Below are 13,448 nucleotides of genomic sequence, written 5' to 3'. Positions count from 1 at the left end.
CTATTTATCTTTGTTTTTGTTGTATGTGCTTTTGGGTTCTTGGTCATGAAGTCTTTGCCTAAGCCTATGTCTAGAAGGGTTTTTCCAATATTATCTTCTAGAATTTTTATGATTTCAGATCTTAGACTTAAGTATTTGATCAACCTTGAGTTGATTTTTGTATAAGGTGAGAGACAAGGATCCAGTTTCATTCTTCTACATGTGGCTTGCCAATTATCCCAGCACTATTTGTTGAATAGGGTGTCCTTTCTCCACTTTATGCTTTTGTATGCTTTGTCGAAGATCAGTTGGTTGTAAGTATTTGGCTTTATTTCTGGGCTCTCCATATTGTTCCATTGGTCTATATGCCTATTTTTATACCAGTACCATGCTTTTTTGGTGACCATGGCTTTATAGTATAGTTTGAAGTTGGGTAACATAATGCCTCCAGATTTGTTCTTTTTGTTTAGTCTTCCTTTCACTAGTGGGCTCTTTTTTTGGTTCCCTGTGAATTTTAGGAATTTTTGTTGTTGTTGTTACGTCAAGAATGATGGTGGCATTTTGATGGGAACTGCATTGAATTTGTAGATTGCTTTTGTCAGTATGGTCATTTTCACAATATTGATTCTACCCATGCATGACCATGAGATTTGTTTCTATTTGTTTGTGTCATCTATGATTTCTTTCAGCAGTGTTTTGTAGTTTTCCTCGTAGAGGTCTTTCACCTCCTTTGTTAAGTATATTTCTAAGCATGGATATGGTGAAAAGGGAACAATTTTGCACTGTTGGTGGGAATGTAAACTAGTACAACCACTGTGGAAAACAGTGTGGAGATTCCTTAAATAACTAAAAGAAGATCTACAATTTGGTCCAGCAATCCCAGTCCTAGGTATCTACCCAGAGGAAAAGTCATTATACAAAAAAGATACCTGCACATGCATGTTTATAGCAGCACAATTTGCAATTGCAAAAATATGGAACCAGCCCAAATGCCCATCAATCAATGAGTAGATAAAGCAAATGTACACATACATACCATGGAATACTACTCAACCATAAAACGGAATGAAATAAAGGCATTCGCAGCAACCTGGATAGAATTGGAGACCATTATTCTAAGTGAAGTAACTCAGAAATGGAAAACCAAACATCATATATTCTCACTCATAAGTGTTAGCTAAGCTATAAGGATGCAAAGGTATAAGAATAACACTGTGAACTTGGAGACTCAGGGGAAAGGGCAGGAGGTGGGTGAGGGATAAAATGCTACACATCGGGTACAGTGTACACTGCTTGGGTGACGGGTGCTCCAAAATCTCAGAAATCACCACTAAACAGCTTATTGATGGTGGGGCATGGCAGTTCATGCCTGTAATCCCAGCACTTTGGGAGGTATAGGCAGGCAGATCACTTGAGGCCAGTAGTTCCAGACCAGCCTGGCCAACATGGTGAAACTCCATCTCTACTAAAAATACAAAATTTAGCTAGGTGTGGTGGTACATGCCTGTAATCCCAGGTACTCAGGAGGCCAAGGACGGAGAATCACTTGAACCCAGGGGATGGAGGCTGCAGTGAGACAAGATCACACCACTGCACTCTAGCCTGGGTGTCAGAGTGAGACTCCTTCTAAAAAAAAAATTTTAAAAAAAGAACCTATTCATGTAACGAACCACCTGTTCCCCCCAAAACCTATTGAAATAGAAAAATAAAATAAAATAAAAACCAATTTACCCAATAAAAACATTCCCAATTATTCAGGAGATATTTATTTAGCATCCTCAAGATGAAGGTGCTATGCTTTGAAGGTATGATGTTAAATAAAAGCTGACATGGTTCCTCTCCTCTTAAAGCTTAGAGTGTAGTACAGGATATAACTATTATCAAATAATCACATACATTAATAGAAAATTATAACTGTGGCAAGAACTTCCAAAATGAACAACGTAGGTACCCATAACAGAGGGATTTAGCATTATTAGGGAGGTCTTGGAAGGCCTCCCTGAGGAGGTGATGCATGTAGAGATCTGAAGAATGGGCAGCAGTGCTAAGAGGAGAAAGGAAGCATATTGTAGGTAGAGAGAAGAGCATGTAAAAAGGGAAGGTAAGAGGAACTTAAAAGAGACCAGTATGGCAGACTAACATTGATAAGGGTGATTTTGGTTCTGTGCAAGCTAAGTAGTAGTAGTTAAGAGTCAAAACATTCAGTGTCATGCTGGGTGCAGTGGCTTGAGCCTGCAATCCCAGCTACTTGGGAGGCTAAGGCTTGAGGACAACTTAAGGTCAGGAGTTTGGGAGACCAGTAGTTATGCTGCCTAGGCAACATAGTGAGACCCTATCTCTACAAAATAAAAATAAAAAAGAACATTCAGTGTCTTACAGGCTTTACTATGATTTCTTTGAATCTTAAGAGCAGTGATTTTAAAAACGGGAGAGAATGATGTTATCAGGCTAGCATTTTGGGAAAAAAATCACTTTGCATGAAGTGTGAAGAAGCATGGGGTGGATAGGTCAACACGCAGAGTGAATGTTGGTTGACAAGTTAGGAAGCTATTGTAGTTCTTGGTGAGAAATATTCATAGCTCTTCACAGCTTTACTTTAGATGGTAGGGATAGAGATAGAGATAAGTGGCTGGGTTCTGAGGAATTTAAGTGAAATTGAAAACATTTGATGAGAAAGTAAACATGAGGATGAGGAGATAAGATTGTCAAAACAGGCTACTATTAAGGCTTTAAGATTTTTGTCATGAAAGAATGTGGTACCATTTACAAAGATGGCCATTTCTGTAAGAGCATTTGCTTAGGAGAAATAATAATGCATTCATTATTGGACATCAAATTTGAAGGTTTTTTTGAGGCATCCACGAGGAGATATTAAGCAAGCAGTTTTATTTAAAGATCTGCAGCTCAGAGGAGAGGTCTGGATAGAGATATAAATTTTAGAGTAATCTGCATGGAACTAGTAATAGAAAATGTGTCTGGAGTAGGTTGGTTAGGAAAAAATATAGAGTGTGAAGAAGGGTAAGGTAATTTATGTACAAAGAAGGGTAAGGGAACGCATGGGAACTCTCTGTACTTTCTGTTCGAGTTTTCTGTAAACCTAAAAATTCAAGTTGGGTGCAGTGGCATGTGCCTATAGTCCCAGCTACTCAGGAGGCTGAAGTGAGAGGATCCCTTGAGCTCAAGAGTTTAAGACCGGCCTGGGCAACATAGCATGATTCCATCTGTAAAAATAAAAGGTGAAAAAAACTTTTTAAATAATCCTAAAAATGCTCTAAAAATAAGGATATTAGTTAAAAGATATATAGAGAGCATGAGCCCTGAAAGGTGCTTATTATCATTTGGTTAGATTCAGAATCAATGTTACTATTTAAATACAAGAAAACAAGGTTTGTTTTGCTTGATTGATTTATTGATTGATTGATTGATAAAAGAGTCTCCCTCTGTCACCCAGGCTGGAGTGTGGTGGCCGATCTTGGCTCACTGCAACCTCTGCCTCCCCTCCTGGTTTCAAGTGATTCCCCAGCCTCAGCCTCCCAAGTAGCTGAGATTACAGGGGAGCACCACTACCACCTGGCTAATTTTTGTATTTTTAGTAGAGACAGGGTTTCACTATGTTGGCCAGGCTAGTCTTGAACTCCTGACCTCAGGTGATCCACCTGCCTGCACCATTCAAAATGCTGGGATTACAGGCAAGAACCACCATGCCTGGCTGCTTTTTTTTTTTTTTTTAATGTTTAAAAATTTTTCAGAAACAGGGTCTTGCTCTGTCATTTAAGTGGAAGTGCAGTGGTGCAATCATAGCTCACTGAAGCCTCCAACTCCTGGGCTTAAGCAATCATCTTGTTTCTGCCTCTCAAAGTGCTATGACTACAGGCATGTGCCACCATGCGTAGCTAATTTTTTTAATGTTTTGTAGAGACAGGGTGTTGCTTTGTTCCTCAAGCTGATATTGAACTCTTGGATTGAAGCAAGCTTTATTTTTTTTTTTTAAGTATGTTATTAGCTATGTTAATGATCTATTACTATGTAATAAGTTATACCAAGACTTAGTGGCTTGAAACAACAAATTTATTATCTCATAGTTTCTCAAGATAACAAAATTTTATTATATTAGTAAAATTTATTATCTCATCTAGAAATCTGAAGGTGGCCTAACTGAATCCCCTGCTTCAAGGACTTTTATAGGTGCAGTCAAGTTGTCACTCACTGTGGGTGGTTAGCTGGCAGCAATGTTGCTAAAAGAGTTTAGTCAACTGTGAAGTTGGGGGCAGACAGTCCACACTAGGACTACCCTCAATTTTCACTCCAGTTGTAGGTCCGAGGGGTTCTCAAAACCACCCTAATCTTTGATAATGTGTGAGAGAAATTCATAGAACTCATTGAAAACTATTATATTCACAATTATGGTTACAAGGAAAGGATACAGATTCAAATCAGCCAAGAGAAGAAACACATAGGGCAGAGTCTAAGAAAGTATCAAACTTCTGTTTGGTGAAACATCTGTTTTATTTTCCCAGTGGAGTCATGATGTGTTACTTTCCCAGTGTCAACGTGTGACAGTATGCACACAATGCTGCCAACCAGGGAAGCTCACCTGAGCCTCAGTGTTCAGAGCTTTTAGTGGGCAGGCATGTTAGCATGATTACCCACATGGTTGATCTCAGTCTCCAGGTTGACTGATACCACGTGACTCAAAGACCACCCTAAATTACATTTTTGATCTTTCAGGCATGGCCAACTGCCAGCCCAAATCACATTGTTAGATTATCCTGTATGATCCTAGGCCCCAACATTCCAGAGGCTTAGAAATTACCTCTCATAAGCCAAGCGCAAAGGCCCAGACTCCTTTTTGGACAAGATTAAATTATCTACTATATACTTGCCCAGGTCTAGTCATCTCAAAGCTCAACTGCAGAATAATCTGCTTTCCAAACTCACTCAGATGATTGTTGGCAGAATTTAGTTCCTTGTGGACTGATGGACTGAGGACCATGGTTCTTCACTGCCTATTGTCCAGAGTCTACTCTCAGTCTTTTCCATGTGGGCCTCTCTAACATGGCAGTTTACTTCATCAAAGTGAACTAGCCAAGAAGCTGAGAGGGGAAGAATGTTAGTGAGAGAGAGTGTTCTAGCAAGATGTAATCACAGTCTTTTGTAAGCTAATCATGGAAGTGATATCTCATCACTTTTTGCTTTATTCTATTCAATAGAAGCAAGTCTTCAGGTTCGGCCCACACTCAAGGGCAGAAGACTGCACAAGGACATGAATACTGGCAGTTATTACAGTCGTCTTAGAAGATGCCTATCACAGTAGGCTTAGGGAAAGAAGATAGGAGAGAGGGAGTGGTTGAAGATTGAAGAAATAGTGGTAACTGAAGGATCAAGCTCCTGGGGGTAAAAGAAAATGGATTAAGAGCACATGCAGGAGGGAAAGATGCTAAAGCTATAGAAAAATGAATGAAGATCAATAATGGAGTTTTTCTTGTATGTAGATTTTTTCAAGGTTCTATGTGGTGTATTCCCTTGTTAATGACAAAGTGCCTTGAACAGTTGTACGAAAAGTCCTTTTCCTTTTATAGGAAAGTTGTTCCTTCTTAACCAACTACATTTCTCTGTTGCTACTGAAGTAGTTGTTTAAATCAGAACATGTGTGCCAGGGAGTAGCACTTGAGAGGTTAAGAGTTCATTATCTGTTGCACAAAATTAGTGCATTAAAATACTGTGGGTCGACAGAAAGTCAGCTTATGGTAGGTTGTATAAACATTTGCAATAGATAGCTCATGGAGATAACCTAATATTTTCAATAGCACAGCACAGAACTAAAAGCCATATCTAAGTTGAGCTATCTCAGTGTCTCCTCAATAGTGGCTAACTGTAATAATAAGATCACTAGAACTGGATTTAATATTGATCAGATATTGCTACAATGTTGAATCCAATTCTAGACTTAAGAGCAGTTATTATAAAGAGGTAAGGTGATCTTCGTTTATATTTAAGGGATAAGAAGTAACAGTCTTAAACTTTAAATAAGATTTCAATTAAAATCATAACTTTTCTGAAACTGAGACCTTTTAGTCAGTGTAATATATCATACTAAGTTGAATTTGTGAAAAGTTTCCCTCCTACAAAACATGGCATTCATATTAAATTGTTTGACTTTGACTCTGCTATCTGAAAACACAAGAATATATTATCAAATAGATGGTTTGTGAGTATATTTTTTAAAAAGCAGTAAGTTAGAATGGGTTCACTTATTATACAACATTCAAATTCTATCATATGTCTTCCCTGTTTTGTTGTTGTTGTTGTTGTTGCTGTTGTTTTTGGCTTTTTATTTATTTATTTATTTTTTTGAGATGGAGTCTCGCTCTGTCACCCAGTCTGGAATGCAGTGGCACGATATCGGCTCACTGCAACCTCTGCCTCCCGGGTTCAAGCGATTCTTCTGCCTCACCCTCCTGAGTAGCTGGGACTACAGGTGTGTGCCTCCATAACTGGCTAAGTTTTGTATTTTTAGAGACAGAGTTTCACCATGTAGGTCAGGCTGGTCTTGAACTCCTGACCTCAAGTGATCTACCTGCCTTGGCCTCCCAAAGTGTTGGAATTACAGGTGTGAGCCACAGTGCCTGGTCTGTCCTCCCCTCTTTTACCAAGTAGCTGAATGGTGCTGGAGAAAATGACAAAATCATGATGACTGAACTCTAATTTTTGGTCACAAATCTCAAATGATCACTCAACACTTCCAGACATTCTTATTATCTTTCCCTAGTAAACATACTTTTCTACTCACCAATATGACAATATCACACCTTTTCTCTAATCTCTAGTAACTACTCCTTCTTCTCACTTCCAGTTGATGTGTCACAGAGAAATAGATGAAATAAAACAACAACTCAACATTCCAACACCTAGTTCACCACCTCCAGCCATCTTAATCTGTATACCTTTTACACTTCCTAGTACGATAAAAAATTTTTCTTGATCCTATCAGAGGTTCATATGTCATCTGTGTAGTGAATACTATCCCCTCTCATCTTTTCAATGCCTTTATTCTTGCAATTATTCCCCTTCTGAGCATCTTTTTTCCTTCCATTTAATAATTGCCATAGCCTTGCAAACATGTTCTAACATCTTTTATCCACAAAATACCATTTCTTGATCCCTATATGTCCCTTTGCCCTATTTTTATGCTTTATTTTCAATTAAATTCCTGGGTAAAGTTTCAATATTTGCTGATTCACCTCCCATTTTCTATATGACCCACTCCTATCAGATGTCTTTCCCCAACTACTCAACTTAAATGGCTTTTATCAACATTAGTAATGACCTATTTCTTGCCAATACCAATGATTAATTTGTCTTCCTTTATTATTTCACTTATCAGCAATATTTGACATAGCTTACCCATTCTTTCACAAAATACATCTCTTGGATTTCATGACAGACATCATAACATACCACACACACTTGATTTTTCTCCTTTGGATTAGCCTTATTTCTTGTTTTTCTTTGCTGGAATTTTCTGGATTACTAGCAAGCTGAACATCTAAAAGGTTTCAGAGTTTTAGCTCTTACATGTAGGTCTATGATCCTTACTGGGTTAAATTTTATAATATGAGGTAAGTTCATTTTTAAGTGTATCAGTATCCAATAGTTCTCTCACTATTTGTTGAAAAGACTATACTTTCACCATGGAATTACCTTTGCCAAAAAGCAGTTGATCAAATGTGTATAGAGGCCTATTACTGGAGTCTCTAATCTATTCCACTGGCTATGTCTAGCCTTAGATCAAAATCATACTGTTTTGATTATTGTAACTTAATGGTAAGTCCTGAAATCAGGTACTGGAAATCTTTCAACACTATTCTTACTCAAAATTGTTTTGGTTAATCTAGGCCCTTGCATTTCCATATCGATTTTGGAATGCATTTGTCAATTTCTACAAAAGAAAGTTCTCTGTGATTAGGATTTTGATTGGCAGTCCTTTGAACCCATAGATAAATTTTAGGAAAACTTTTAATAATATTGAGTCTTCCAATTTATGATTATGCTATCTCATTCTATTTACTTGAATATTCTTGAATTTTTTTCAGCAATATTTTGGAATCCTTAGCAAAATCTGATGCATATTTTGTTAAATTTAAATATTTTTATGTCATTAAATAGTGTTGTTTTCTAAATTCTGATTTTCAAATTGTCGTTCCATGTCTATAAAATACAATTAATTTTTGTGTATCACTGAACCCCGCCAGCTTTCTGAACTCACAGTTTTTGTAGATATTTGTAGAGAGTTTTTAGGATTTTCTATATGAATAATTATGCCATCTGAAAATCAAGACAGGTTTACTTCTTCTTATCCAATGTATATGACATTTACTTCTTCCTCTTCCTTACTGCATTGACTAGTTACCTCCAGTAAAATGTTGAGAGAAGTGGAAAAAGTGGACATCATTGCCTTTTTCTCAATCTTAGGGAAAGAACATCCATTTTTTTTTCTTTTTGATTACACTTTTAAGTTCTAGGGTACATGTGCACAACATACAGGTTTGTTACACATGTATACATGTGCCATGTTGGTGTGCTGCACCCACTAACTCATCATTTACATTAGGTATATCCAGTAATGCTATCCCTCCCCCCTTCCAAGAACATTCATTTTTATAACTAAGTATGATGTTAATAGCAGGTTTGTCATAGATATCACATATCAGGTAGGGAGTTTCTTCCATTCTTAGTTGGCAGAGACTTTTTGTCATGAATGGATGTTGAATTTCTCAAGTGATTTTCCAGCATCTATTGAGATGACAGTTTTTCTTTTTATAGACTTGATATAGTGAACCGGTTACTTGTAGAAATTTGAATAACCTTGCATTCCTAACATGAATCTAATTTTCTTGTCATATGTCATGCTGTTTGTTTTGAGACAGAGTCTTGCTCTGGAGTGCAGTTCTGTGATCTCGGCTCACTGTAACCTCCGCATGATGGGTTCAAGTGATTCTCCTGCCTCAGCCTCCTGTGTAGCTAGGACTACAGGCACATGGCGCCATACCTCACTAATTTTTCTATTTTTAGTAGAGACAGGGATTCACCATGTTGGCCAGGCTGGTCTTGAACTCCTGACCTCAACTGATTTGCCCACCTTGGCCTCCCAAAGTGCTGAGATTACAGGCATGAACCACCACACCTTGCCATCGTATGTTTTCCTTTTTATGTACTGCTGGATTTTGCTTGCTAACATTTCTGCCTTTAAGTTTGCATGGGATATCAGATTGTAATTGTCTTTTGTCTTTTTCAAGTTTTGATACCAGTGTGGTGCTAGCCTGATAAGACAAGCATCCAATCTCCTATTTTCTGTAAGAATTCGTGGAGAATTGATATTATTCCTTCCTTAAATGTTTGGGAGAATTTAAAGTAAGGCCATTTGGCCTGGAGAGTTTTTGTTTGTTTCTTTTGTTGCTTTTGAGAAACGGTCTTGTTCTGTTGCCCAGGCTGGAGTACAATGGCACACTCACAGTTCACTGCAGCCTAGACCTCTCCAGGTCAAGTGATCCTCCCACCTCAGTCTCCCTAAGTAGTTGGCAGTACAGACGAGCACCACCATGCCCGGCTAATTTTTGTATTTTTTTGTGGAGACGAGGGACAGGGTTTCAGCATGTTGCCCAGGCTGGTCTGGAACTCCTGGTCTCAAGGGATCCACCCACCTCAGCCGCCCAAAGCCACTGTGCCTGCCCTGGCCTGGAGTTTTCTTGTAAGAAGTGGCGTGTGTGTGTGTGTGTGTGTGTGTGTGTGTGGAGAGAGAGAGAGAAGAGGGGGAGGCTTAACCAAAGATTCTGAGTACTATGATAAATACAAAGATACTCAAATTTTCTTCTTGAGTTTTGAGTTTGTGTCTTTTAAGGAATTTGTCCATTTCACCTATGTTTATTGGCATAAAAATGTTCATAATGTTCTTTTAATATCCTTGTCCTTCTAATGACTAAATTTCATAGTGATGAAACCTTTTTAATTCCTGATACTGATGATATGTTTATTTTATCAGTCTGGGTAGAGGGTTTATCAATTATATTGCTGTTTTTAAAAAAACAACTTTTGGTTGCATTTATTTCCTTCCATTTATTTCATCCCATTTATTGCTACTATTTATTATTTCATTCATTTTGCTTGCTTTGGTTTCAATATGCTGGCGGTTTTTTTCTAGTTACTTAAGATAAAAGTTTATTGAATTGAGTTCTTTCTTTTTAATGTAACCAGGTACTATTACAAATTTTAATGTTTTCATTTTAATTTAATTGAAAGTATTTTCTAATTTTCCTGTGATATTTCCTGATTCATAGGTTAGTTACAAGTATGATTCTTAATCTTCAAAATTAGAGTTTTTCAGTTATCTATTTTTTATTTCTAGTTTAATGCCATTATGATCAGACTATATACTTCGTACGATTTAAGCCCTTTTAAAGTTGATGACGTTTGTTTTATGGCTCGGAATGTGGTCTCGCTTAGTGAATGTTTCATGTGCACTTGCCAAGAGTGTGTATTCTGCTATTGTTGGGTTGGTCACCTATAAACGTCAATTAGGTCAAGTCGGTTAACAGGGCTTTCCAAGTTTTCCATATCCATACTAATTTTCTGTCTACTCGTTCCATCAGTTACAGAGAAAATTCATTGTTGAACTTGCCTGCCTCACAGTCCGTGGACAAAAGGCATCCTGCATTCTAACAAGAGTTGCTGGCCCCAGAGCGGGAAGAGGGGACGGCGCGACTGTAGGTGTAAACGGGGCACTCACTTCGCACTCACTGGAGTAAATCTCTTCCCTTTAGCCAGAGGATAAACCCGTAGTCCTTAAATCCTCCTCTCCTCCGCCTCAGCAGCAGTTCCGTTTTTTTGTTTTTTTTTTACCAGGCCCCTCCTTCCAGTCGAACGCACCAATTAAAGGTACAAAAAAAAAAAAAAAGTTTATCTGTACCTTGTCCTGGGTTGACTGACTCTCGCGAGAATTCGTGGAGCGCCGGCTGTTTTGGCGCAGATATCGCGAGGCGATTGGTAGCCGGGGGAGGGCTGCGCCGTGGCCCTGCCTTTCCGGAGCGCGGGCGCGCGGTGGCGGGAATTTCGCCTGTTTGCGGTTTAGACCCCACAGATTTCCTAGTGGTGGTATGGGTCACAGGAGGTAGATTTCGGGAGCTGGAAGTGTGAGCAGGTACGACAGGCACCTCGGGTGACCGAGGCACCGAGTCCTTAACTGCAGCCAGGTGCGCGGGATACCGGCACCCAGCCTTCTCCGCCTGAGTGCTGCCGGGCATGGGGCCTGGTGGGTCTCGCCTCCTCCTTGGACGGTTGAGGTTGGCTCTAGGGACTGGTTTCCTGGTTTTCACCCCAAGCCGGGGAGGGAGCGTTCTCCACCTTGCTGCTAGGAAACGGGCGGAGAGTGGTTTAGAAACCTGGCGGAGGGCGAAGTTCTAGGCGAGCCCGGGATGCTCTGTCCTGCAGACATTTCTTTGCTTTTCGCCTTGTCCTGGGCTGCACAGTCCGACCTAGTGGGCAGATTTCGAAGTCCCTGCCACAGCCAGTTGGTTATGCATTTTGTCTTAAGTTCTGACAGCCTTGAGGGGCGGAGCGGCAGGGGAGGATTGGAAATTTGGCTTCTGGGTTTGTTCGTTTTTCCTTCCTGCTGGCGGACGTCCTGGGAAGTTTCTGAAGTAACCCCCAGTCTCTCGGCCCCCACCTACAGGAATTTCTTCACACCTTCTCTGGAGCCCTTAATGATACGACGAACCCCAAACATTTCAGAACATGAAGTAAACAATGGAGAACTGTTCTGCCGCGTCGACGTTCCTGACTGACAGTTTAGAGCTGGAGCTGGGGACAGAATGGTGCAAACCTCCTTACTTTTCTTGTGCTGTTGACAACAGAGGAGGAGGAAAACATTTTTCTGGAGAATCCTACCTCTGCAGCGGAGCCCTTAAGCGGTAGGTAAAGCTCAGAGACATTTTCCCTCATCTGATTATTCGCCAGTTTTTTAGGAATGTTATTTCAGCCCATTAAACTTGGGTGTTCACCAAATCATGTTTTATAAATCAGCTTAGTATATCATAAGGGTACAAATGATTATCAGTTCTGCTGCTGGCTTCTTGGTAAGGGCATATCTAAAGCATTTGGGGTATTAGGGAAAACTTCCTTGGTAACTGATGTGCCTTTACTGTAGGGAGCTGGGCGCTAATTTTTCTTTTACTTAAAGTGAATTCCTAACTATCTGAGCCTTTTGAAATAGTATTTCCTTCTAAAGGGTGTGATAATATTCTAGAGCTTTCCAGTAATTTTTAAGAAAGACAAACATTTTTTATTGCCCCGTTCCTTTTAATCCTACCTATTTTGCTTCGGGCAGGTACATACATATTACAGTAAAACTGCTGTTCTTGAAATATTTTGGTAGTACCTGCTGAGGCAGTTTCAGTCAGGAAACTGTTTTTGTTGACTTTATAGTTGTACGTTGTGAGAGACCTTAAATAGAATACCCAACTTCATTAATTCGATACTGTTCTCCAGACATGGCTCAGAGTAACTGTTAGCAGTTTCAACAATTAAATGTACCCTCGCAGGATAAAATTCTACAACTGAAGACTGCTGGTGAAGACAGGCAGAAATATGTGTTTTAGAATCCGTGTTGATTTTTCCTCTTAACTTACATTACACTTTAGTCGTACATTTTATCAATATAGAAGATTGACATTTTAATACAGTTTAGCTATTGTAATCTTGAATGTGTAAAGTACGAAGGCATTTTCTGACTTTTTATACATGTCATGTATAATATGGATTCAAATAATGTAAAGGTATGGTACTTAGTTTACTTTTTATGGGATTAAAACATAATTTTCATTTCAGATTGATTTTGAATCTTGATCCTTTACCAACTAATTTTGAAGAAGACACCTTAGAAATATTTGGCATTCAGTGGGTTACTGAAACAGCATTAGTGAATTCATCTAGAGAGCTCTTTCATTTATTCAGGTATTTCTTCGTTTTAACTTTCTGTGAGTGTAGGTGTTGTTCACTTGTGTAAATTACATTGTTGGGTGGCTTCTAATACTGATACTACAAAAGACCAGGAGAATTGTGCAGGTTGCTCACTTGATTATCTTACCAGTAAGATATCAAGCAGCAACACCTGTTGAGTAATGGTTTTAATGAGTTGTGTTTTATCTTTAGAATCTTTATTCTTGGCATTTGACATCATGTATTGAGAAATATTTAAGGCTTTGAACTATGATTTTGGAAGAAAATTAAAATACTTTTGTTGTTCAATTGCTATAGTGTTTCAGTGATCTTTAGAGTATGATCTTTCCAAATAAATTGTTTAGATTGTGTAATAGAAATATTATTTCTCTATTTGGACAACATTTAAAATTTTTTTAATGAAAAAATTTAAGCACACACAAAATAATATAATGAGCATCCATATACCCTCCTTCAGT

At 38.8% G+C, this 13,448-nt stretch overlaps 1 protein-coding gene across 3 annotated transcripts in view; it reads left to right on the top strand.

Annotated features, from left to right (window-relative positions):
• The first annotated feature begins 10,995 nt into the window (after positions 1–10,995).
• Positions 10,996–13,448, top strand: part of MMS22L (MMS22 like, DNA repair protein) — a 143,793-nt gene continuing 141,340 nt past the window's right edge. For all 3 annotated transcript variants that reach the window (XM_033234665.1, XM_033234664.1, XM_033234663.1), the window contains exons 1-3: positions 10,996–11,173; positions 11,705–11,942; positions 12,859–12,984. In XM_033234665.1, coding sequence (XP_033090556.1) covers positions 11,779–11,942; positions 12,859–12,984 — 290 coding nt within the window. In that variant the 5' untranslated portion in view covers positions 10,996–11,173; positions 11,705–11,778. The remainder of the gene's footprint in view (positions 11,174–11,704; positions 11,943–12,858; positions 12,985–13,448) is intronic.

Source organism: Trachypithecus francoisi, unplaced genomic scaffold, assembly GCF_009764315.1.
Source record: "Trachypithecus francoisi isolate TF-2019V2 unplaced genomic scaffold, Tfra_2.0 Lachesis_group15, whole genome shotgun sequence".
Lineage (NCBI taxonomy): Eukaryota > Metazoa > Chordata > Mammalia > Primates > Cercopithecidae > Trachypithecus > Trachypithecus francoisi.
The sequence above is the reverse complement of the archived record's forward strand: the minus strand, read 5'-3'. Positions and strand labels throughout refer to the sequence as shown.